Source organism: Ruditapes philippinarum, unplaced genomic scaffold (assembly GCF_026571515.1).
Source record: "Ruditapes philippinarum isolate M1 unplaced genomic scaffold, ASM2657151v2 ctg1541_1_1_1_1, whole genome shotgun sequence".
Classification (NCBI taxonomy): domain Eukaryota; kingdom Metazoa; phylum Mollusca; class Bivalvia; order Venerida; family Veneridae; genus Ruditapes; species Ruditapes philippinarum.
In genome coordinates, this window is record NW_026859086.1 from 28,901 (window position 1) to 55,400 (window position 26,500).

The 26,500-nt window shown below is 31.9% G+C and overlaps 1 protein-coding gene across 1 annotated transcript in view; it reads left to right on the top strand.

Annotated features, from left to right (window-relative positions):
- LOC132755153 (uncharacterized) overlaps positions 1-26,500 on the top strand; it is a 69,560-nt gene that overhangs the window by 23,997 nt on the left and 19,063 nt on the right. Inside the window, exons 10-14 of the mRNA XM_060745961.1 lie at positions 3,570-3,644; positions 4,609-4,665; positions 16,499-16,663; positions 23,825-23,896; positions 25,687-25,770. Coding sequence (XP_060601944.1) covers positions 3,570-3,644; positions 4,609-4,665; positions 16,499-16,663; positions 23,825-23,896; positions 25,687-25,770 — 453 coding nt within the window. The remainder of the gene's footprint in view (positions 1-3,569; positions 3,645-4,608; positions 4,666-16,498; positions 16,664-23,824; positions 23,897-25,686; positions 25,771-26,500) is intronic.

Here is a 26,500-nt window from a genome sequence, read left to right on the forward strand (position 1 = left end):
TAATAGAAAATCTTAAATCTGAAAAAGCAAAACTTAATGATCTTATTGACAAAAGAACTAAAGGTATCCTGCTAAGAAGCAAAGCTGAATGGGTGGAAGGGTCAGAGAAAAAAAAATATTTTGCAAACCTTGAAAAGAAAAATGCTGAACAAAAAATAATTAGCCAACTAAAAGATAATAGAAATAACATTGAAACGAATCAAAACAAAATTTTGACTAAGATTAAAGATTTTTATGAACGTTTATATTAAAAAGACTTACAAATAGAAGATTGCGGAGATTCTATCTTTTTAGCAAATGAAATAAATACTTTAGAACAAAATAATGAATATGTAGAAAATGGTCATCTTACAGAATACGAATGCGGAATTGCTCTTAAAGACATGAAAAATAACAAGAGTCCTGGAAGTGACGGTATAACTGCTGATTTTTACAAAATATTTTGGAATGATCTAAAACAATATCTTATTAATTCTCTAAACTACTCTTATGATAACGGAAATCTTACGGAACTTCAAAAACAAAGTATTATTACTCTTCTTCCAAAGAAAGACAAAGACATGTTATCAATAAATAATTGGCGTCCGATCTCTTTACTAAATGTAGATTACAAAATTGCGACAAAAGCAATTGCAAATAAAACAAAAACCAAACTTCAAAATATAATCAGTCCAGAGCAAACAAGCTTTATTAAAGGTAGATATATTGAGGAAAATGTTAGAATTTTACAAGAGACAATCGAATATATTAATAATTGAAATGAAAAAGGGTTAATATTTTTTTCTGATTTTAATAAAGCTTTTGATAGTCTTGACAATAACTTTATGAAAAAATGCTTATTGAAATTTAAATTTCCTCAACATATTATAAATTGGGTTGGCCTTTTTTATAAAGATGCTAAATCGTGTATACATAATAATGGTCATCTATCCAGTTTCTTTAAAATAGAAAAAGGCGTGCGACAAGGGTGCCCTTTATTCCCTTACCTATTTATTATTTGTATAGAATTACTCTCAAATGAAGTTACCAAAAATGAAGATATTAAAGGCATTAAGATAGGAAACATTGAACTAAAACATACACTTTTTGCCGATGATGCATGTTTTATAACTGATGGAGAAAAAAGATCGTTTCTAACACTTATTTCAACACTAAATTTTTTTTTCAAATATATCAGGCCTTACATTGAATAAAGATAAATGTACTGTTTTAAAACTTGGAAGTTTAAGAATTTCTGCAATGACAATAATTTTAAATGGACATCTGAAAAAGCTAGCACGCTCGGTATAACTTTCACTAATAACATAGACGAAATGCTTAATACTAATTTAACACCTAAACTGAATGAGTTCGATCAATGTTTGCATAAATGGAAACGATGGAAACTAAGTATTTTTGGAAAAATAACCGTTCGTAAAACTTTTGCAATGCCCAAACTTATTTATCCTCTCACAGTTTTACAAAACACAGACCAAGAAATCATAAATAAAATAAAAAAGCTCATGTTTAACTTTCTATGGGACAACAAACCAGACAAAATATCAAGAGATAAGATTATTCAAGATTACCAACATGGGGGCTTAAAATGTTAGACATTGAAAGTTTTATATATTCCTTAAATGCTCCTGGGTTAAACGCATTAAATTGCAGCAACATTAAAAATGGGTTAAAGTATATAAAAAAATGTTAAATAGATATGGAAAACAATTCATATTTAAATGTTATCTAAACATAAAAGATATTTAAAATTTAGATATTAGATCTACATTTTTAAAAGACGTACTCAGTGCTTGGTCGTATGCAAACTTTAATAAACAAATAACTGATGTTGGTAAAGAAATTATATGGAACAACACGAATATAAAACTAAGTAACAAACCATTTGTTTTCTGTGAATGGATGGAAAAAGGCGTAATCTTTATCGAACATATATACGATTATAGGAAAAAACAATTTTATAGCTTTAACGAAATCCAAAACCTTTATGGCATAGCCCAATCAAACTTTTTAAACTATCATCAACTCATAAAATGCATACCAAAAGAATGGAAAATAAAACTAAAATCTGAAGGGATACAATACAAAGCTAATAACTACTGAATTGATAAATTAAAACCTCAAATTAAAACCTGCCGATTTATTTATACTATGCTTATTCAAAAGAAAACAACAACAAACAATTATCAAGAAAACAAATGGGAAGCTGCACTTTCAGGCAACTTTGAATGGAAAAATATATTCCATCAAATCATAAACATAACGATTGATACCAAACTTCGAAGTTTTCAGTATAAATGTCTTATGCGTATTTTGCCAAACAATGAAAAACTCTTTAAATATAATATGGTGGAGTCAATGTTATGCGATTTTTGCAACTCGGCACCAGAATCTAATGTACATCTATATTGGGAATGCTCAAAAATTCAACCATTTTGGTGTCAAATCAGGATTTTTTACAATCAAAATATTCTACAGACACAACTTTGGTATCATACGAAACTGTCAGTTTGTGTAATGTGAATATTAAAAATAATATGAAATCAAACTGCATTAACTATATTTTACTCTTAGGTAAATATTTTATGTTTAAAAATAAATACAAGAAAACCATACCAACCTTCAGTGAATTTTTAAATTTTCTTAGATATAAACTTAGTTTAGAAAGACTCGTTGCTGAAATGAAAAATAAGGTCGATGTCCATAACAACAAATGGAGCATATTCACATCATAAACATATGCGACTGGCTGGAGTCTATTAAATATTATTTTCACGCTAACTATGAAACGCTTCTTTTTTATTAATGAAAACATAACTATAAATAATTTAAATTACATATATTATGCTCTAGATTACTTTTCCATTTTTACAATCATGTTGAATCAGTTTAAATCTACTTAGTCTTTATTAAAGTTTTTTCTGATGTAACCATTGTTTATTCTTGCAATTAAACATTTGTAATATGTTTGTAAATTTGTATAATGTATGAAATGTATTGTTTGTACGAACTGGATAATAAAGAAAATTTAATAAAAAAAAAAAAAAAGATTCCGCTCAACCACTTACAAATCAATGTGAAGGTGAGCCAATAGTTCTACATGTAGCATTTCCTACGACTCTTCAATTGACTAAACAAATTCCGGATATTAAGTCTTTTTAATTTATCACAATTGATTTTTTTTGGTCAGATGTACGATATAATGGTTATAACTGTACTTGTGCCTTGAATATACAAAAAGGAAACTTGTCTTGATACCTTTTTTAAAAAGAAATACTTGAATAAAAAACATCTGAAATAAATAGTAAATAACTAAATAGTATTAATCGTTGGTGCCATATGTGATAATTATAGATGTACTTCTTGTTCACTTTAGGAACATTGTTCGACTGACGGAAAGTACAATTCCTGAGTATCAGAAAAAGTGAATATTGATATAATTAACTCGTTGACATTTAACCACCGTTCGTCTCAACATGAAGGAACAAAATAACTGCAATGACTGGGTTATTTGTAGCTTTTGACATATTTTAAGAATTACATATTTCGTGTACCTCTTTTCGATATTTCAGAGACAAGTTTTGCCAACAATCGGAATGCAGGTGGTTCCGCTCAGCTACCAAGTGAGTCATCTGCCTCAGTTCAAGGTGAGTTAATCAATCAACATGTAGCTTTATTTTGATTCTGTCAATGACTACTATTTCTTGGATGTTAAAAATGAGAGCAAAGAAGCATATTAAATCAAAATAAGTTTTTTCAATGAGAAGAAGAAAATGAATAAATAAATATCCCTGTAGAAAATAAAAGTGCATAAACGCTTATCAGTATCTAATTTTCAAATCTCCGATGCAGGTGTGCAAAGTGGTGAACCGACTAGACTCTGTTATGTTAAAAAAAATCGTCATCATCTCGCAAAGAGATTTTGTTCATCACAATTACGGACATATAACTAAACTGTGTACTTTCCATCAGTACCCTAGGCCTAGAATTTTGCAAAATTAATAAACGAATAATGACACATATAACGAGCATATATACGCTAAGATATTCTATTGGTCTTGTTCAGTCAATTTTCACTTGATAAAATATGTAGTTAACTGAAATAAGGTATGTGTATCAACATTTTTTAAAGAAAAAATGTTATATTACGACTCACAAAAATAAGCCTGCAAATGTAAATGTATCCGATGTTAATTACATTGTCTAAGCTCTAACGAGTTTGATTGGTCGCAAACTGGTATAGTTTGTGAATTTACCATTTACCAGCTTGCTATAATAATATGAATCATGTTTTAAACAACAATATATCGATGTTTAAATACTGAAGAAACGAAATAATGATAATTTTTATAAAGCGTTTGCTGAGTTTCTGGTACCAGACTGACTTAAATCAATTCGCATATACATAGAATGAACATAATTATATGCATATGTGCTTTAATTTAATATTTACAATAAAGTCGTTTATAAATATTACATTCTGCAAGACGGAAGCTTGAAAGTTCTGAATGTTCGTAAATGAGTCAGCCCAAACCGTATTTCAAGCTTTAGTTTAAATAGATATGTTTGTCATCGTATATATGATATAATTAATTAGTTATATATTTAAAGGCAAACTGCCGGATGAACTACCAAAAACATCTGATCTACTTACAACTCAAGGTGAAGGTGAGCCAATAGATCTACATAATTATAGCATTTCCTTTGACTCTTCAATTCACTAAAAAAATCAGATATCAAGCCTTTTTATCACAATAGGATTTTCTAAATTAAAATAAATAGTGAATAATTTAATATCAATAAAGAAATCTCTGGTGTAATAAAATATATGTACACATACAAGAATTTCCAATATCTGGTGCGCTTATACACGGTCGTGAACCGGCTCAGGTTTTTTTGTATGAAACAATTGTTTTCATGCTTTTTTTTTATTCAGCAAATCACTTTTAATTAAAAGTAAACTAAATTCAAATTGATTATGGCATAACTATTCACCAAGCCACAGAAAAGTTCCATTTATATCCTATACATTCAAGCTAAAATTTCCGTAAACATTCAATCATCACATGATCAAAATAGTTCATGGAAAGTGAAAATATGTACATAATTGCTCCTATGCACGTAACATCTTCCGCTATTTACATGCAATATGATTGACGTCACATCCACTATACGTTATGCTTATATATTACAATAAAGTAACAAACTTAAAAAGGCGAATTCTTATACTTCACTATAACGATGCTCAATATTGGTGCCGTGACCAAACCTCAAGAAAATAGAGAGACTTATTTTTATCAGAGAGGGGCATAAACAGTTATTCGTCAGCAGTTGCAGAGAATTAAACCGGCTAATAAAGATCGGACGTCGACAGCGTTAAACACGATTTTTAAAAAAACATCCGTTTGAAATTGCAAGATGATGAAAACATTGATCAGAAAATTATAGAAATTATTTAGCCTTCTGATATTGAAAAAGAGATTCTGCAGACAGAGGAATAAACATTGAATGTAAACACAGATAAAGGTGGTTTGGAAGATTTCAGAAAAAAAAACAAGGCGATACAACCCAGTTAACCAAGATGGAGACTTATACCGACACACCAGCGAGCGAGGATAATCATGCAGTTTTATCCTTACAGCGATACATTGTTCGAGATGTAGTGTAAATATTATGTTCCGATGAACAGTTATTTTCAAACCTCTTTTATAAATTTCTCACTACATGCAAATGTCAAATTGTTAAGATAGAAAATATTTAATTATTATGCGAGTTTGATGAAATTTACATCAGTTTAGGAAAGGCACTCTCGAAATGTGTTTAATTTTCGGAGAAGATAATATTGTTGTTTTGAATGGAGTTTTGTTGATCTGTTGAAGTTGGTTGAATATAATTTGATCTGGGTTCATTATTAGTTATATTTAGTTGTTTTGGTTGTTGCATTATATTTGGTTGTTGAGTTATATTTGCTTGGAAAGATATATAAGGTTGATATTCAGTTGAATTGGGTGATTTGTCTTGTCAAGATTCTCATAGTTAATGCTTTGGTTTTGAAGACATATGTAGATATTTTGTGATGTTAATTTCATTTTGTGCAGTTAACATTTTGGTTGAATGTTTGATGCTGTTTACTGTATCCTAGAGTAGTAAAATTATTAATTCAAAATGCAACATCTTATTGCAAATGAAGCAAACCTTCAGTGCCTGGCTTCTGCTGTTCTGTCGGCAGTCTCTGACTAAATGTTCCGCCTTTTACAAATAAAGCATATTTTCATCGGATAATGTCTGTACTCCGTCTGTTTGTCTGATGTTTCTGGTATAATACTCCTGCCTAGCTGCCCTAATTTTAGAAGAGGAGTACCTCTGGCTTAAACGTAAGGCCCCCCTTTATGTGCTTCTATGTATCGCTCTGCAAGGCGATTTAACCCTTCTATTAAGGCCAGCACTATTTCTTTTAGGAAGATAGTCAAATCAGCGGTCAATCCCTCAATACATTGTCCCTTGATCAAGAACTCATTTATTCCATGAAAGGCCTGCTCTATTCCGGCCATACCTGCCCTTCTTGTAAAATAAGTCTCAACTTCATAATGAACTGAAAAAGAGACTCATTGGCTTCTTCAATAAACAAACTTGTAAAAACTTCAATACCTTGCCCTGATAGTAATGAGCTTTAACTCATGGCCCAATCGTCTATTTCCCAATCTTGACTGAAGCAGACTGCTCTAATCTCTCCAGGAATCTATCTCATCATTTGCTTCATTGCATTAAGGCGCTCTTTAGAATTTGCTGCGCTGCTTAGACTTACTGCACAAGAAAGACTTGTTGTGCTGCGCTACGAGGACTTGCTTCTTTCCTGGGTAGCGGACTGTTCTAATACTTGCTTCTTTTCTTGGAAGCTGACTTCTCGAAGACTTGCTTCCTTTCTGGAAAGTGGACCATTCTTAGGCTTACTTTTTTCTGGGAAGCGGACTTCTAAGGAGGGATCACTTTATTTCCAGATTTTTATACTTCACAACAGCAGGTGTCAAGTGCAGTGTGGCAGCTGTTAAAAGTTGCCCCGTACTTCACTTCAATGTTGTTTTATTTTTCTGGTCCTTCAAGAATTGAATACCGCTCAAGCCGGTGCTAGGGGGCATGTGGGATGTTGTAGTTATTCATTATCCCTCATGTACAGACTAAATCAAACCGAGTCTGCAATTCTTATGTAATTTTGTTGTGATTTATGCTTCCGAAGGATCACTTTGTTTCAAGATTTCTAAGATTTGCTTCTGTTCTATTGTTTGATTCCTTCCTTTAACTTTGAGTGATTACAAAAAGGAGGCTTGCTAAAAATAAGCTTTTTGACAATATTGAAGTTTCTTTCTAAATCATTTTTTCTCTTCTCTTTTTATTTCCAAATTCATTTCATGTAAATACACAACGCGCGAATCAGAAAGAACGCCGCAATTGTGACGTCACATCATAACAAAAAGTAACAAAAGATAGTGGATATTTTTGTTGTTTACTTTCTAAATATAATGGCTATTTTGACAGTAACAAAGCTAACATCATCCGAACCTGTTCCTACCATACCTCCCAGTTTCAATACAGAAGTTCTGAGAAAGGGCAAGTTTTGTCTTGATTTCAAACACACACTTCTATCAAAATAACATTCTTAAGAAAGTTATTTACACTATTATCATCAATGTCTGAAAACCACTTTTGTTTAAGAACATCAGAAACTCATTGTTTGGTAAAATAAAATTCTGGGCAATTTTACGATTCAGAAAATTCCCATTTAGTTCATTTACTATGAACGCCTAATTTTTGACACCATTTAAACACTGGTAGATAATTATCTTGTAAACACACACCACCATGATATAAGATTTGGGCACTTTTTACCAATATTTTATGAACGTTACATAATTATACTTAAACATTAGAAGCAACATTCTTTACCTGCTGCATTACTAAAGCTTGCTTTAAACTTAAATTTAACCTGCAAAATTTCAAATTTAATGTCTTGGTATCTTAAGACTTTGAAAAACACAAGACTAGGCATGCTTAATTTATGATAAAACCAACAAAAGGTCAATATGTTGTATCACATGAAAATAGAGAAGAAAAGAAATGGAATCCTCAACGGCATAATTCTAAATATTGCTGGCAGTACTGTTAGGTTCAAGCTACCGTTCCTGTCCCCCCTAGCGCTGGCTAAAACAGAACATGAAGTGGTACAATTTTGAATTTAGAAACATCCGAAAACGTGTTCATACGGTGATTATCACCTCCTTTGCCTTAAAATTTACCTTAAAGGCCTAGACGAACCAGAATGTAGAGACTGTTGAAAAATTGTAGGTTCAACACTGAATTTATTGAAAGAGTTTAATAAAACTATAAAATGTTAGCCTCTGACGAGCATAATATTATCTTATTCAACGATGTCAATTAATTAAGTAATGAACTTTCACGAATATTATATTCTATTTATCATGTTTCCAAAATCAGAAATATTTACAATAAAAATGAATCACTTTTTCATTGACGCGCTTATAGAAAAAATGATAGGTTGATGAGGCGATGGAGAAGGTATAATCGGTGAGCGAGAAAGTGTATACACTCCTGGTAAATGATAGAGCTCCCTCTTTCGGAGGTAAACGGTAAATTGCTCTATCGCTACTTCTGAGCTTGTGCATTTCGCTAGAATCAGCTGTCAAAAAAGTTTAGTGTTTTCTTTTTTCATATATTTTGTAAACACTACAACAAATATAAATTCTAAGAATGCTATACCATGTAAATTTGATTTAAGTTTCCTGGAAGCGTAAAGTTGATAAATTTGTGTTTGAAATGTAGTTGAAGCGGCTTTCCCAGTCAGCGAATTGAGCGTTGAAATGGACCGTTTTATCATGAAAGAGATGATTTATACTCCTATTTTCATTAATACAGAGATCCAAATTAAAATCGAATACGTTTCATGTAGATATTAGGTCTAGAATACAAAAAAAAAGTTTATCGTAACAAAATAATAGTTATTAAAGTTAATACTCGTATGTGATATTTATTCTGCGAGACAGCTCTGTCGGGAAGGAGGTAGTTCTGTCGCCAAGGAGATAGCTCCTGCACGAATTTCTCGTTTGTTTATTTTGTCCCGTTCTGATTGTATAAAAAATACACACGAAAATGATGTAATCTTGAGTTCCACATTTATCGTCCTTTTTTATGTTACAGGAATTAATAATAGTGGCATTGCATTTGTATGTGGTAGAGGATGGGAAAGCATTATAATAGCTCTTTATTCTTCTTTATCATATTTTAATGTCATTTTTATGTTGGATGATTAGCATACTTCTTTGCAGTTTCTAAGTTATTACGGCTTAATTTTAGTGGGGACAGAGTGACTTTTTCATAAGTGAAGATTTAAAAAGTATGCAATTTTTATGGATTATTTTTTTCGTTTTTGTTGAGATTTCAGTGTACTTGCTTTGAATGGTTTCTTAAGAGGCTTTCCTTTTTTATATTTTTTTAAATGTTCAGGTTGTTCCCATTTTATGCTGACATATCTACCCTGTTTTCTTCTGGTTAAAAAGCTACGTTTCTATTTTTCTTTTAAAGCAGTCATCTGAGCGAAGCAATATTTACTTAGAGTATGTATTCACTTACCAAGTTCTGCACAAAAATTGAAAATATTAACATGTTTTTAAGTCAAGATATTAAAGTTACGTTGCAACAGGAATGCAGATAAGATATTGAATGAGTGTATTTTCAATACTTAATTAAAATTTATTTTTTTAAAAGCTACAAAAATATATATAATATGATGTTTATCACATGTACAAAGTTATTGTTAACAGTAAAAAAAAATATTGGCTTGCCTTCAGTGTAACGAAGTATCGTTGTTTTATTATGCAAATGACGTCACGTCATGTAGTAATTATACTAGAATAATATTCTTTTTATTAAATTTGTGCTTCATGATTTAAGTGATGAATGAAATATATACAAACAATCGGATAATTTTAACGTAACCACAGAGCTATCTCATTGGCGACAGAACTACCTCCTTCACGACAGAGCTGTCTCGCAGAATAAATATCGTATATTTTCTTTAATAACTGTTGTTTTGTTCCGATAAAAATCTTATTTGTATTCTAGACCTAATGTGTACATGAAACGTATTCGATTTTAATTTGGATCTCTGTTTTAATGAAAAAAGAGGATAAATCATATCTTTCATGATAAAACGGTCTATTTTAACGCTCAATTTGCTGACTGGAAAACGCCTTTGATGACACCTGATTTAAGCGATAAGCACTAGCTCGGAAGTAGCGATAGAGCAAGTTACCGTATACCTTCGAAAGAGGTAGCTCTATCATTTTAGCGAGCCAAAATTCACTTTCGCAGCAAACTGGATAAACCTTCTCATATTTTTATCAATTAATTATTTAAATGGTTTTGTTCCTATTATTCCCCAATAAAACAGCATTATATATGTAGTTTTGTTTTGCTACTAACCATGTGACGTCATCATATGATGTACTGACTGTAGATAGGCAAGGCTTTATCCAGCTGATAAAATAGACAGAAACAGGATAAATAGTGTTACGTTATCATTTAGCTACAGTATGTCTAAACGATACAGTATGTTTGTATAATGCAAATGACGTTACGTCAAAATATATACATGGCCTTGCAATACCAATTTTATGGAGTCGCAAAAATCAAACTTTTGATTTTTAAGTCTGTAGTCAAATTTCTTCACACATTATTGTTCATATCAATACAACAGATAACCGCATCAGTTTACAAGGGTGCTACTTTTATGACGTTAAGATTGTTTTGGGTTAATTTATTTTGACAAAATTTCAGGTTATTTAAATGTATGAAATTGATTTATTTTAACTCCTTTCAAGAGACAATTATTATATCCTAATTTTCAACGATAAATAAAAATATATGATAAAAATCTAAAAAGCTAAATTATAGGTGAATTTCATTTTTAATTTTACATCTTAATTGTAAGAAGCCATAAAAATATCATTAACGGGATCGGTCGACAAATGTCAATAAGCGGACTGAAGAGTGGCACAATAAATTCAATGCTTTTATAGAAATCGATCTAAAACAATCTGGTCAAAACTCTTCTATATCGAAGAAACATTTTGGCGTATATTGGTATAGTTGCCTGTTCGTCCGTCTGTAATCAGGTTTCATGTCCGGTCTTGTATCTTTTGAACCGGTGGAAGGAAATTAAATTTACTGGACAGAAAAGTTTACCATAATGAGATGATTTGCGGAGGTTTGACATGTCTCAGGTCAAGGTCATACTCATTTTGCAATAATTTCAAAATCTTGTGTTGGAACTGTTTTTAACCAAAATGAAAATTAAAACTGTTCGGCAGAAATATCAATTATAATGAGACGATGTGCAGAACACAGTTTCGGGTTTCTTGAAATCAAAATTTGTCCCGGGGATTAATTTATTTGTATAGACTTATATAGGAGTTTTTGTGTTCGATCTGTATCTTGTGAAGGTCAATGTGACACTTAGACACAATGCATTTATTTCAATATTTTGTGTCCGTTCTGTATCATGTAAAGCAATTTTAGAAAATTTAACCTATTTGGCAGAAATATTTTTATTACTGTGGTGATGGAAAAAGCGCAGAATTGGGCTTCCTCGGGTGAAGGTCACAGTGTATCTTTAATTCAGTCATCAACGCTGTACAAACGTTTAAAAGAGTTGTTTACGTGACGTCACAATGTAGCGCCAAATATCGCGTGCAAACCAAGACGCATCTATAAATAATATATAACTGCTCTCTGTACAATTGCAGCAAGCAAGGTGGTTGGTAACCATTTTTCTTTGATAATGAATATAAAAGGTTATTTTTTCGTTTTTCGTAAAATATGGTGTATATTTTCACTCAACATGATAAAATGCCTCATATTTTCAAAAAAATATGTGACATTTTATCATGTTTCGTAAAAATGTATTCCATATTTCTCTCAAACGAAAAAATATCCTCTTAGTATTAAAAAACACACAATATTATGCCTAAGAATAATAAAAAATCCAAAATGTTATGCTTTCAAATAATTTTCTTTTTCTACATGTATTACACCCCTTAACATTTATAACATTAATACTCACACAAATATTTATCTTATGTTTGTTATTTGTATAAAACTGGTAACTCTACTTTAATAAAGCCAACAAAGTGACGGTACAAGCTCAAAATATATGCTCTGCAAGTTGTGGGTATGAGGAAAAAACATTGAAGACATGAATACAACATAAATATGTGTTTTAATGTATAATGAACATGTACAACATCAGTTTTAATTAAATCACATAAAACCATGATATTCTCAATAATTATAATCTAAACAGAAAACAAATCTAAGAATATATAATTTGATAAACACGCCATAACAAAATAGATTCTTGGAAATAAAGGGAGGTAGCATACATATATACTGACAGGAAACATATCAATAAATCCATTCTCCATTTGTAACATACATGCGTATAAACAAAAAAAAAAAGAATTTGAGTCACTGTGACCTTCACCCGAGGAAGCCCAATTCTGCGCTTTTACCACCACAGTAATAAAAATATTTCTGCCAAATAGGTTAAATTTTCTAAAATTGCTTTACATGATACAGAACGGACACAAAATATTGAAATAAATGCATTGTGTCTAAGTGTCAAATTGACCTTCACAAGATACAGATCGAACACAAAAACTCCTATATAAGTCTATACAAATCAATTAATCCCCGGGGCAAATTTTGATTTCAAGAAGCCCGAAACTGTGTTCTGCACATCGTCTCATTATAATTGATATTTCTGCCGAACAGTTTTAATTTTCATTTTGGTTAAATTAGTTCCAACACAAAATTTTGAAATTATTGCAAAATGACTGAGTATGACATGTCAAACCTCCGCAAATCATCTCATTATGGTAAACTTTTCTGTCCAGTAAATTTAATTTCCTTCCACCGGTTCAAAAGATACAAGACCGGACACGAAACCTGATTGCAAACGGACGGACAGGCAACTATACCAATATACGCCAAAATGTTTCTTCGATATAGAAGAGTTTTGACCAGATTGTTTTAGATCGATTTCTATAAAAGCATTGAATTTATTGTGCCACTCTTCAGTCCGCTTATTGACATTTGTCGACAGATCTCGTTAATGATATTTTATGGCTTCATATAATTAAGATGTAAAATTAAAAATGAAATTCACCTATAATTTAGCTTTTTAGATTTTTATCATATATTTTTATTTATCGTTGAAAATTAGGATATAATAATTGTCTCTTGAAAGGAGTTAAAATTTATCAATTTCATACATTTACATAACCTGAAATTTTGTCAAAATAAATTAACCCAAAAAAATCTTAACGTCATAAAAGTAGCACCCTTGTAAACTGATGCGGTTATCAGTTGTATTGATATGCACAATAATGTGTGAAGAAATTTGACTACAGACTTTAAAATCAAAAACTTGATTTTTGCGACTTGATAAAATTGGTTTTGCAAGGCCATGTATATATTTTGACGTAACGTCATTTGCATTATACAAACAAACTGTAGCGTTTAGACATACTGTAGCTAAATGATAACGTAACACTATTTATCCTGTTTCTGTCTATTTTATCAGCTGGATAAAACCTTGCCTATCTCCAGTCATTACATCGTATGATGACGTCACATGGTTAGTAGCAAAACAAAACTACATAATTATGTTTACAAGAAAATATGTGGGTATTTTTCGCTTTATTTTCGTTGTTTCCATGCACTTCGATTGATATCAACTATCTTAATTACATGGTTTTCGGTGGTTTATAGAAGTATATCATTGGAATGTAAAACTGAAATTTTACTGTTTGTAACAGTGAAAATATCAATTTGATATTTTCCACTGTTTTAAATTTAACCCGTTGCATTGTTTCAGTGATAGACCAACTTAATGATGTGACGTCGAAAATGAAGTCATGTTGTATTTTTTATTTAGTATTACGTTAAAATGTCCTAAACGTTTCTTTGCATATAATAAAAAGAAAAATTGTTAAGTGTAAGATCGAAATATTTGACATCGTGAAAACAAAAAGTTCATATTGAGTTACTCAGGGCTCAATTTTAGGACCCCTATTGTTTCTTATTTTTATAAATGATATTGTCGTTGACATTTTGCTGACGATACCAGTTTATATATTGTTGTTGAAAACCCAAATGCTGCTGCAAAACTCCTCCAATGTGATATCCTAAAAATAACAGAATGGGCCGATACGTGGTTAGTTAACTTTAATCCGAATGCCAATTGCTAAGTAGAAAAATTCATCAGCAAAACCACCCATCTCTAAACATGCATGGCCAAATTATATCGGAGGTAGAACACCACAAACATCTGGGTATCATTCTGTCAAATGACTGCTCTTGGCACGAACATATTAACTTTATAGTAAATAAAGCATGGAAACGGGTTCACATTATGCGTAGACTGAAATTTATTCTTGATAGGAAATCTCTTGAAGTAATATACACCTTTTTCATCCGACCAATTCTAGAATATGCTGATGTTATATGGAATAATTGCTCTATGGCTGAAAAGGATATGCTTGTGCTCGTATTGTATTGGGAGCAACCAAACTGGTCTCTCTCGATAATCTTCAACAGGAAGTGAATTGGTCATCCCTAGAAGAGGGACGACGCGTTCACAGGCTTATAATGTTCTATAAGATGATAAATGGTCTTGCACCAGAATATCTAACAAATCTCGTTCCCCCAAATAATGGATCAACGTCTTCGTACAACCTTCGAAACCCAGATCAGTTGAGACCTGTACATTCCCGAACTAACCAATATTACAATTCTTCTTACCCGTGACAATTCGCGATTGTAATAACCTATCAACAGATGTAAGAAATTCTCCCACTTTAAAAGTTTTTAAAAGTAAAGTTATGCCAGTCGGTGATAGTACGCTTGCTTATTTTTACAGCGGATCACGAATGGCACAGGTCTTACATGCTAGGCTTCGCATGAATTGTAGCAAACTAAATCATTACCTTTTCACTCGTAATATAGTCCATTCTCCCCTTTGCCATTGTGGACAACCTGAAAACAACTATCACTATCTTCTCGAATGCCACTTTTATAGTTGCCACCGTACATGCCTTCTTACAAAAGTGCGTCAAATCACTCAAAATGTCTCTCTTCATACTCTTCTTTTTGGGGATGTTTCTCTTTCTCAATCAGACAATACGGATTTAATTCTGGCCGTCCAAAAATACATAATGGATAGTGGGTAGTTTGCATGACGAGTAAATGTTGCAAAGTACTGTCTACGACTTAACAATTACTCTGGTAAACACTTTAAAAAATAGTTTTTATACTGTCTAAGTGCTAAAAAATCATTTGTCTCTTCATCTCTAAACGTTGGTTTTCATCTTAATATTCCTTCTTTTTTCTATTTCTTTATTTTTTTTTCTATTAATATATTATATTAAAATATCTATCAATTAAAATAATGCAAGAGCCTTACCACATAACCTAGTTTTGTGTATTTTTTCAAAAATATTTTGTATACAATCAATAGAAGCGGTTGTGGTACACATTTGTTATATGCTCTTTGCTTGCTCATCTACCAGCCATGTATTAGTTTTATTGTAATTTATCAATAATGGAGATTGACTTTAATAAGCACCTAGTGTTTCCATCAAAATCCATTGCGTGTATTATGTTAGTATGGTTATGAAACTGTATGTATAATGTATGATTAAAATATATGCAATAAATATGTTTAAACCAAAAGTTCATATTTCACTCGTGGCTGCGCAACTCATGAAATATATCTTCTGGTGCTTACTCGGTGGAATATATTTCGATCTTACACAGAACTAAAGAACGAACTATCCTGTATTTAATAAATATTCAAGACAATGAAACATATGAAAACCCATTTATTACACTCATAACTGCATGAAAACTACTGTTATTTAAAATTTCTATTTTTACGTTTCTTCAAATTTTGCGCAATTTCACCCACTGTATATACAAAAAAATCGATTTTGCAGTAATTTTTAATAAGATCTATGATTCTCTCATTATGTTTTGTTAAATTAAAGTGACATTATGTTCATATTTTCAAAGTCAAGTTGAGCTGAATTGACTTTATATTTCAAAAAGATTGACTGTCAAAATGTTGTTTGACCAACAGTTGATATTGAAAATGTTTAGGATAAAATTATAAATCTGCCTAAATTTAAAAAAGACTGCCCCACTCTTTTTATAAAATAAGCCTTAAAGGTAAATTCTAATGGATATTTACAGAAATTTTATTTGGATCTGCGCGTTATTTATTGTTCATGTGAACTTAATTATTAAATTAAAAGGAATTATGGCCAAATGAAAACTGAATTTGATATTCACCCGTTCACTCACTATAAACCTTTGGATGTGCATAATGTCACTTTAAAGAATGTAGAAATAACTTTATTTTTCATATCAGATTCTACTACGGGGACCACACAAAATATAACTAGTACAGACATTATTAAGCTTATAACAGAAATTGAAGACATCGAAGAGCAGCAAAAGCAAGCTATATATAAAAGATTGGAGGATAAGCGGACTAAAGAAATTGCGGACCTGAAGAAGTTACGACAACAAGAAGGTTTGAGCATTAGATCTACTTAATATGAAAAGTTTTCAGAATATGAAATCAACATAAATGAAACACACAGTCACGAATTAAATATAATTTTATGTTATCAGCAGTTTGGCATCTCTTTCAAATATATATTATTAGTTTTTTATTAAATGCTGTGATTTTTGGCATACTGTGTGATTCGTTAAAAAGAACTCATGATTATATTAGAATTGAATATACCAAACAAAGTATGTCATTGTCATTAAATTTCAGAGCGGGTTGGTCATTTTTTCGTCATATATATTTTACATATTGCCGATCAAAAGAGGCTTTTTTGTTCTGATGATTGAAATTTTACTAGTATAAACTAACAGTGCTATTGTAGTATCAAAAGTAAAAGTCTTGCGTTATACGAATCCGAGCAATATGTCAACTGTTTTATATTTTATATCATAGTTATAAAATCTATTGGTATAACGAAATGTTTTGTCTTGAAACTGTCCTATATGGTTGAGTAAAATATCTACACCTTTAATGTTCTTAAACATTTCACAGCAAAAAATATCTATCTATCATAAGGTAATCTTCTTTCCTTTGATATAAGGTGTTAGATGGTTGTTTCTGTTTTTATCATATGTCCAATCTTTTGTATGTTTGTCTGTGATGGGGTATACTTTGTTCGTATGTGCGGCATTATTACATACATATGACTGTTCTGCGCCTTAGGTAAATGACGGCAAGTTATAAGCCATCTATTATTTTTATAGCTTTTATTCAAAATTAAACAGTCTTAACAAACTTTGTTTCTTACACAACTTGGTATCGGGAACAATGACACCAGGGTGGGTTATGATTCTTATTGTAGCTGTCTTGATCAAAAATTATTACCCCTGACTTAAAACGTTCTACATTATGGATACTGTGCTTGCACCTTACTTTTTTATCAGACTAAAAAACCACAGTTGATGTATAAAAAATAGAGGAAAAAACAACAAAACAACAATACCGAAGCATTAAAGTATTCTTTTTATATTCTTATTATAACATACTGAAATGTTCTCCTGATACTCAAAGCCTGTCCACGAAATATCAGAAGATATGGTGACAAAATATCAATTTGTTAATCATATTCTATAATCTATTTAGGTATAAGATTCGGAACCTCTTTTCTGAAGAATATGTATTTTACTGAGGAAAAATAGTTTAAATAGAGCGTGGGTTCAACCTCACTTGGCACTGGAGGGAGCATTATTTTTTTCACTTTTTTCTTTTTAGGTTATAGTCAAATTTTAGTTTCCTTTCTTTTTCTTCTGAGAAAGAATCTTCAGTTAAGAGATACTGGCAGTTTGGTGTATACGTTTTTGTATGAACTGAGATAAAATATGGTAGCTTAAGCATTTAAAATTGTTTTATTGCCAAATCCAGATGATTATCCGCCTTCTTTTTGTGCCCCTAAAGTGTGTGTGTGTGTGTGGGGGGGGGGGCATTTAGATTTACCCTTGTCCGTTCGTCTGTCGATCCGTCCGTCTGTTCTCATTTTGTGTCGCATGTAACTCAAAAAGTATTTAACGTAGATTCATGAAACCTTCAGCAATGTTGCTCAGCATGTCTAGTTGTGCACCTGGGTATTTTGGTGTTGATCTATTTTGTATATTTTTAGAGTCACTTACTTGACTTACTAAACATTTGCCATTTTCAACTTGTGTCACACATAGCCTACAGTCATGAAACTTACAGGAATGTTGATCAGCATGTGAAGTTGTGCACCTGGGGTTTTGTATGTGAATTTATATGTTTTGTCAGAGTAATTGCCCTTGACTTAGTATAAATTTTTAATTTTCAACTTGTTCATGCTCAAAAAGTATTGACCTGTAGGCCTGAAAGTTTACAAGAATGTTGGTCAGCATGTGTACTTAAGTCCCTTGGGGTTTGCTTGTTGGTTTATTTAGTTTTTGTAAAGTTCTTGCCCTTTACTTAGTAAAAGATTTTTAGTTTTCAACTTGTGGCACATGTAGCCCAAAAATATTTGACTTTGAGTCATAAGATTGACAAAACGATGGAGTGTGGGGGCACCCGTGTCCTATGGACACATTTTTAGTTATAAAATGCTTAAAATTGTAAGTGGATGATAATAGAGATACTCCTTCAGGATGGGATGAAAAATCTGACATTGTTTGGACCAGTCTTTTTTCTATTCAATCAAAATTGACAGATACCCGTTTCAGTTTACTAAAATCAGTTTTATATTTTATTATTTCAAAACGTTTATATTTTCTAAAGGTCGATAAAAACTAAACAAGTTTAACTGATGAAAAACACATGTGTTGTTGTTGTTTATAAAATTGATACAATTTCATACTTGAACGGAAGATAGCAAGAGTACCGTAAAATAAAATAAAAGGGTGAAGTGGTTATTGTTCCTAAAAATGAGACTGAATCAGACTTAGATGTTCACCTATTAGATTGTTGCCTATAGTCTTGAAAGATCTTTCTTTTTCTGAATTTTTATTAATGCAATGAATGCGACAATTATATATAAACATGTGTTTGGGTTTATGTGTTTCTGTAATTGTGAAAAACAGTGAAGAAATAACTCTCTTAAATATTATCCTTTCCAAGGAGCAAAATCGGTTTCTGACCCTGTTGTTTTTTCGTTGTCACTCTATTATTATTATTTAAGTTTACTCATGAAATATGGTGCTATATCAACCAAATATTTATCATATTTGTGAAAAAACAAATATGAAAAATAAATATGAAAGTTGGTGGAGCCAAGACTCCTATTATATTTTGGACTTCTTTCTGATATTCAGTAGATTCAGCTATTCATTTTATCATCGGAAATTATCTGTTTATGTTTTTCAAAACTGTTCATGATGGCCATGATAAAGTGTCGTCTGCATTTGAACCATGTCAGCCACCAATAATTAATCAATGTATTACTGTGCGCTGTACAATTGCAACTTCATAGGAAATAAGTGTTTTTGTCAAGAACCTTTTTCCTTAAAGGTAAAATTGAATAACAAAGTTTTCGTTTTTCGAAAATTATGGAATATATTTTCACTTAACATGATAAAATTCTATATATTTCACTCACTGTTTCGGCCTTTGAAAATATATGGGATTTTATCATATTTCGTGAAAATATGTTCAATATTTCACTCAAAAGAAAAATATCCTTGTAATATACGTCATCAATTAACGTTCCCACATTTTCTCAATACGTTACGTCATTAAATATCTTCATAATTGTTGATTCCAACACGACAATTTTCCCTATTGAACATAGAAGGACGGCAAATGAGCGTTATTTAAGAAATAATAATAATAATTATAATCACTGTTTGAAGTTCGGATGCGAGAAATTATATCACGAGGGCGTAGCCCGAGTGATATAATGATGCACATTCGAACGACAAACAGTGATCTTATCAAACGATGAAATTACCGATTTGGATATATTATTTTGATTTACAAATAAATGCTGCATACCTGATTTTGTTACTGTACTTAATTTAAGCGCATCGAATTTTTAATGGTTACGTCAGATGTATAATGGTTACGTCACATGTCTAAATATGAAACGTCAACAGTATTTTTATTGCATAATAGCACACACTTTAGGTTTTTTATGTTCAATAGGGAAAAGTGCGGGCCGTGTTAGAATATCCAATAAATTCACTGTTGACATTCTATATTAAGACATGTGACGTAACAATTAGACATGTGACGTAACCGCTAAAAATGCGACGCGATTTGACTTGATATCAGGTACAGCAGAGTTTATTTGTTGATGTCTTGTTAGAATCGAAATAATATAGTTATAATATTTTATATATGTCGTTCGGATGCGAATCATTATATCACTCGGGTTACGCCCTTGTGATATAATTCCTCGCATCCGAACTCCAAACAGTGATTTTATTTAGTGATAAAATCACTATTTGGGATATAACTCTATTATTTCTTAATTACAATTTCGGCTGATGATATCAACAAAAGCATTGAAATGCTTCCGAAATAATTAAAATTATGGCGTTTGTTGTTATCTCTTAAATATTTGTAAGAAATAGATCTTAATTTTGAATGCTCTATGTTATAAATAGCACGGTATGGAGTTCAAATGCGCAGTAACATACTCACGATGGTCGTGATCGTTTGATAATTAAACTGATTCAAGTATTAAGCACATCTTATGATAAATTGCAATAAGAAAATTACATTCATACTCATCTTATCTATAAGATAAAGAATAAAGATAGAAATAGACGCCGCGACAATACCAACTTCCTGTACGTAACCGTTTTGCTATATCCTTTTCCCGATATGGAATTATAAATCCCGAAATGGAGTTATCAATCCCGAAATCGGATTTTCAGTGAATTTCTGTTATCTGACGGGTGGATTTTATTAAGATATCATATAAAACATGAAATGGACTATTTCGAAAGTAAAAATCTAGTAGATGACCCTTATTGCTTTCACGTCACTAGTTCGAAGGTCAAAGTCACAGGAGCCTTAAATGTCAGAATGGTTTCCCCATATTATCTTGAAAACTATTTATCACAAAGCCTTCATATTTCACATACTGATTGGTCATAACTAGTAAGTGACCCCCATTGATTTTAGGATTACTATGTCAAAGTTCAAGGTCACAGGGTCCTTGAATGGTAGTATGGTTTCCGCTCATTATCTTGAAAGCTATTTTTCACAAAGTCTTCATATTTCTTATATTTATTGGTCATAACTATTAAATGACCCTTATTGATTTTTGGTCACTAGTTCAAAGGTCAAGGTCACAGGGGCATAAAATGTCAGAATGGTTTCCGCTATTTTTCTTGAAAACTATTTCAAAGTCCTTATTATTTTTCTTTTTTTTCCATAACTGAACACTTCAATGTTTCCATTTAGGGCAAGTTTCTGTAGCAAAATAACCAATAATCTGAGTCAACAGCTAGAAAGGGGGGGCATATGTTTAGTTCGACATTTCTTGTTATAATTTCTTTCATAAGGAGCTCGCTTTGAGGCTTCGCCTTATTCATATCATTTTCAAACGAAATACAAACTATTTATAGCGAAATAAAAGTGATATTTAACTGTTTTGCAACATTGAAATAGCGTTCTTTTTTTGACGGTTATTGCACATGCTGTTTGGCACTGCATAGTAGTGACGCCACGTAAATTTAAAATATCTGTACAGTGTTAAAGACTTAATTAAAGATATTGGTGTTCGGATTTATTTTCTTAGTTAGACCGTTTTCTAATATTCTAGACAGTTTTTAGAGCAAAATTCAAAAAGAAAACCCTGTGCATTGTGGTAGTATAACGCACGTTACCGGTCTACTTTGTTAATATAGAAAATTGCCGATAGTCTTAGAAGTTTTATTTCAACACTGTGCAAGGAACGTTTATCATATTTTTAACCAGGTTTACAACGAAAATCGGGTTATTGTAATACCGAAGTCGGCGGGCGGTCGAGCTGGCAGGCGGGAGGGCGTCAACTTTTGGTTTCCGCTCAATAACTTGAGCTTGCTTTGGCCTATTGACACCAAACATGGTGTGTAGGTAGTTTATATCAAGGAGCAGCTTGGAATTGTTACCAAGGTGTCTGTGATCAAGGTCAAGGTCACTGTTACTAAAATAGAAATTTCAATTTCCGCTAATAACTTGAGTTTGCTTTGCCCTATTGAAACCAAACTTTGTGTATGAATAGCTTATATTAAGAGGCAGCTAAAAATTGCTACCCAGGTGACTGTATTCAAGGCCAAGGTCACTGTTACTAAAAATAGAAATTCAATTTCCGCTCAATAACTAGAGTTTGCTTTGGCCTATTGGCACCAAAGTTGGTGTTTAGGTAGCTTATATCAAGAGGCAGCGTGCGATTGCTACCCAAGTGTCTGTGATCAAGGTCACTGTTACTAAAATAGAAATTCAATTTCTGCTCAATAACTTGAGTTTGCTCTGGCCTTTTGTCACCAAAATTGATGTATTGGTAGCTTATATCAAGAGGCAGCTTGGGATCGATATCAAGGTGTCTGTGATTAAGGTTAATGTATACAGTTTTCACGTGATAACTTGAGTTTGTTTTGACCTTTTGACACCAAACTTGTGACTGCTTTGGATTGCCACTTAGATATCTGCGAGCAAGGTCAAGGTCATCTGCTTACAATAAAATTCTCAGCTTCTTCACAATAATTTCAGTGCACTTTGACCTATTGATTGCAATGACATCAAAACTTGGTCGTTGAAAACCTGGTTTTGGTCGTATTACGGCGCTTCTTGTAGTGATATTAACGAGGCAAAGCCTCAAAGCGAGCTCTTTGACAGAAATTATAGTACAGTCGAGACTGCCTTAGCGACCCCCTGATTTTAACGACTCCCTGTCTTATCCGACCTTGTTTGGTTTATACAAATTTATTTTAGTTTGATTGTGTTGGAAGCTGTAAGCTTATTGAAACACTCTCTACCTTGTTTCAGTCCTCCCAACATATTTTTCTATATAAATGGTCTTAATTATAGGACCTCGATGTAAAGGCTGTAGGGGCTATTTCCGGGAAACGCTGAACAACAGTGGTTATGAAAAACTGTTGTTGTTGGAGGCTGCATCTCGGCCTTACGTCTCAATATTTATTTGGTAAAGTAAGACCCTGGATGTCGCCCATGACCATTTCCCCATTACAGTCTAGTCGCTTTTCTATGAATATAATTTATATTGATTGAAAAAGATCAGTATAAAAGATGTTATTTTAGCCAAAAGCATAAAAGGACGCAATATATCAATAGAAATGCTCTTATTTGGCGACCAAGCGTCATTTCATGAACGTTATGACATTGTTATACTTAAAAGGTTTTGCGTGGGTATTAGGGTACTGTGTCGATGAGGGAGGCCTAAAATAACTTTAAACTACCATGCATAGTTTTATGCCCTTTTCGCCATAATATGAAAACAGATATTTGTCTTCATACGTTTCTTAAAAAGAAATACTTTAATCAAACAACATCTGAAATAGATATTAAATGACTTTGAAAAAAAAAACGTTAATAACATATGTGATAAATTTGTAGACAGTTAATCACTCGTTTAAACATCATTGAATAAAATAACTGCAATAACTGGGTCGTTTATATCTTTTGACATATTTCAAGACTGACACATTTCGTGTACCAATTATGTTGATATTTCAGGGTCAAGTGTGGTCAAAATTCGAAATGCAGCAAGTATCAACCAACAACGAAGTGATTCAGTTTGTTCTCAAGGTGAGCCAATCTATGTACATGTGTTTTTTTATTCTGCCAATTTCTTGGATATTAGAAATGATAGTAAATAAGCATATATAATCAAAATAAGGTTTTCCTATAAAAAAAGTGAAGGAATAAATACCCCTTGTAAGTAAACAATCGTATATGAAAAATATATTTGCTTATGAGACTCTTACTTTCAGATCTCCGATGTGATAAAAAGACTAAGACTGTTTTTGATAAAAAAAATATCGTTTTTATCCAGCAAAGGAAATTTGTTCAACACAAAAAGGGCAGATAACTAAAATGGCCTTGACATTTGCAAATTTTCTAAAATCAATTAACAATGGCACATATACACGCTTAAAGATGTCATTTATCTTGTTCTGTCAAATTTTACAGGATCAAACATGATGTAGTTAATTGAAATAAGGTATGCGGATGAATAAATCTCGCAGTACGACTAACTATACCTGCAAATGTAAACGATGTTATTAACATTGTCAAACGAGTTTTATTGGTCAGGAACTAGCAAAGTTTGTGAATTTACTAATTACCAGTTAAAATCCTGTCTTAAAAAACAATTTATCGATTTTTTTAAATACTGTAAAAACGAAATAATAATGTTTTTTAAGTTGTTGCTAAATTTCTGGCACCAGACTGACTGTAATGAATTTGTATATACATCGCATGAACGTATGCGAGTATGTTTTTAATTCAAATGTACCGTAAGGTCATAAGTAAATATTACATTCTGCTAAAGGTGGTGAAAGGAGGAAGGCGTAGACGTAATACTGGAAGCTTGAACATACCACCGCCGACTATGAACAATGTCAATAAACCGAGCCTGTAGACTTGTGGTTTTTGCCCCTTTACTAGTTCATCTTACAATCAGTCTGAAATCTCTCTCAGATCAATGTGCTTGAGACTTGCATATACTGTTATGCTTGCGTTTGCCATAACAGGCTGTTGCAGTTTGCAGTCAGTTGAGCAATATAAAGGTCATGATTTTCAAGTTGTATTTGAAGACCCTTAACTTAAGGAAATACACATCAAGATATTTGTCTACGTATATTTTATAAAAAAAAATGCTTAAATAAAAAAAAAACTTAAATAAAACATGTATTAAATAACATAAAAATACGTTGAAGGCCATTCAACACGACATCATTGTTGCGTTTATTGTATTTTTGGTTTCTTCTACAATTGTTTTTGATTTACATCTTGTTCCGTGGTTCGAGTACTTTTTACTTGAATATTGTTTAATCACCCTTAGGATATGTTGCCGGTTTTTAATCCCCTTCCGCATAGCAGAAAGGGTATTATAGGAATGGTCTCCGTATGTCTGTCCATCTTTCTGTCCGTCCGTAACACAATCGTGTCCGCTCCATAACTTTTAAACCGCTTAAGATTTTGAAATAACTTGGCACAAGTGATCACCATAATCAGACGATGTGCAGAGCGCAATAATTGAGTTGCTACCCCAAGGGTCAAGGTCACAGTCAAAGGTCAAATGTTAAGATGTCTTCATTTCATAATAAAAAGTCTACATTTCGTGTCCGCTCCATAACTTTTAAACTGTACACTTTTTTAATTACTTGGCACAAGTGATCACCATAATGAGACAATGTGCAGAGACCATTTCCGAGAAATTCAAACCACCACTGAATATGATGGGATCGTAGACAGGTGTAATAAACTACCCGTCTAAAAACGACTAAACGAAATAACTGGAATAATTTGATCTTTATTGATAATGACATATTTCAATTTAAAAAATGTATGTATCACTTATTTTAATGTTTCAGAGTCGAGTTCGGCAAATAATCAGATTGCACCTGGTCCCGCTAAACTATCAAAAACAACGGCTCTACTTAACACTGAAAGTGAAGGTGAGTCAATTGATCTACATGTAATTTTTTCTTTGAATACAATATCCCGGACATTAGCCTTTTTTCACCAAAAGTTTTGAAGTAAATAAATATCCCTAAAGAAATAAATGGTATAGTAAACGATATGTACACATATAAAAATTTCAAATATCTGATGCACGTGTGCACGGTCATGAATCGGCTCGAGCTCGTTTTTATGAAACAATCGTTTTACTATTTTTTATTCAGCTAAGCACTTTTTTTATTAAATTCACATCCAAACGGGGCAGTAAGCTAAATTCAAATTGATTATGGCATGACTATTCCGCGGAACAGTTGCATTTATATCCTAAGTATACATACAAGCTAAAATTTCCGTGTTCATTTAATATTCACATTATCAAAATAACGCATTGAAATAAAGAAACTTAAGTTAGCGCTCTTATGCACGTTACGCTTATCGTTCTTTAAACGTTTCGTTGTAAACGTCACATCCTGTTTACTTTATTTTTACATATTACAATTAAGGTACGCACCTGGAAAAATGTACATTCCTATACTACATTATTACGATTCTCGATACTGGTTCCGTGAACAAAATTCAACAAAATGGAAAGAATTAGTCTTACTAGAGAGGGGCCATATAAGATCAAACGCCGACATCATTCATCACGGTTTTACAAAACATCTGTTTGGAATTGCAAGTCAAAAATATTGATCAGAAAATTGAAGAAATTATTTTTAGCATTCT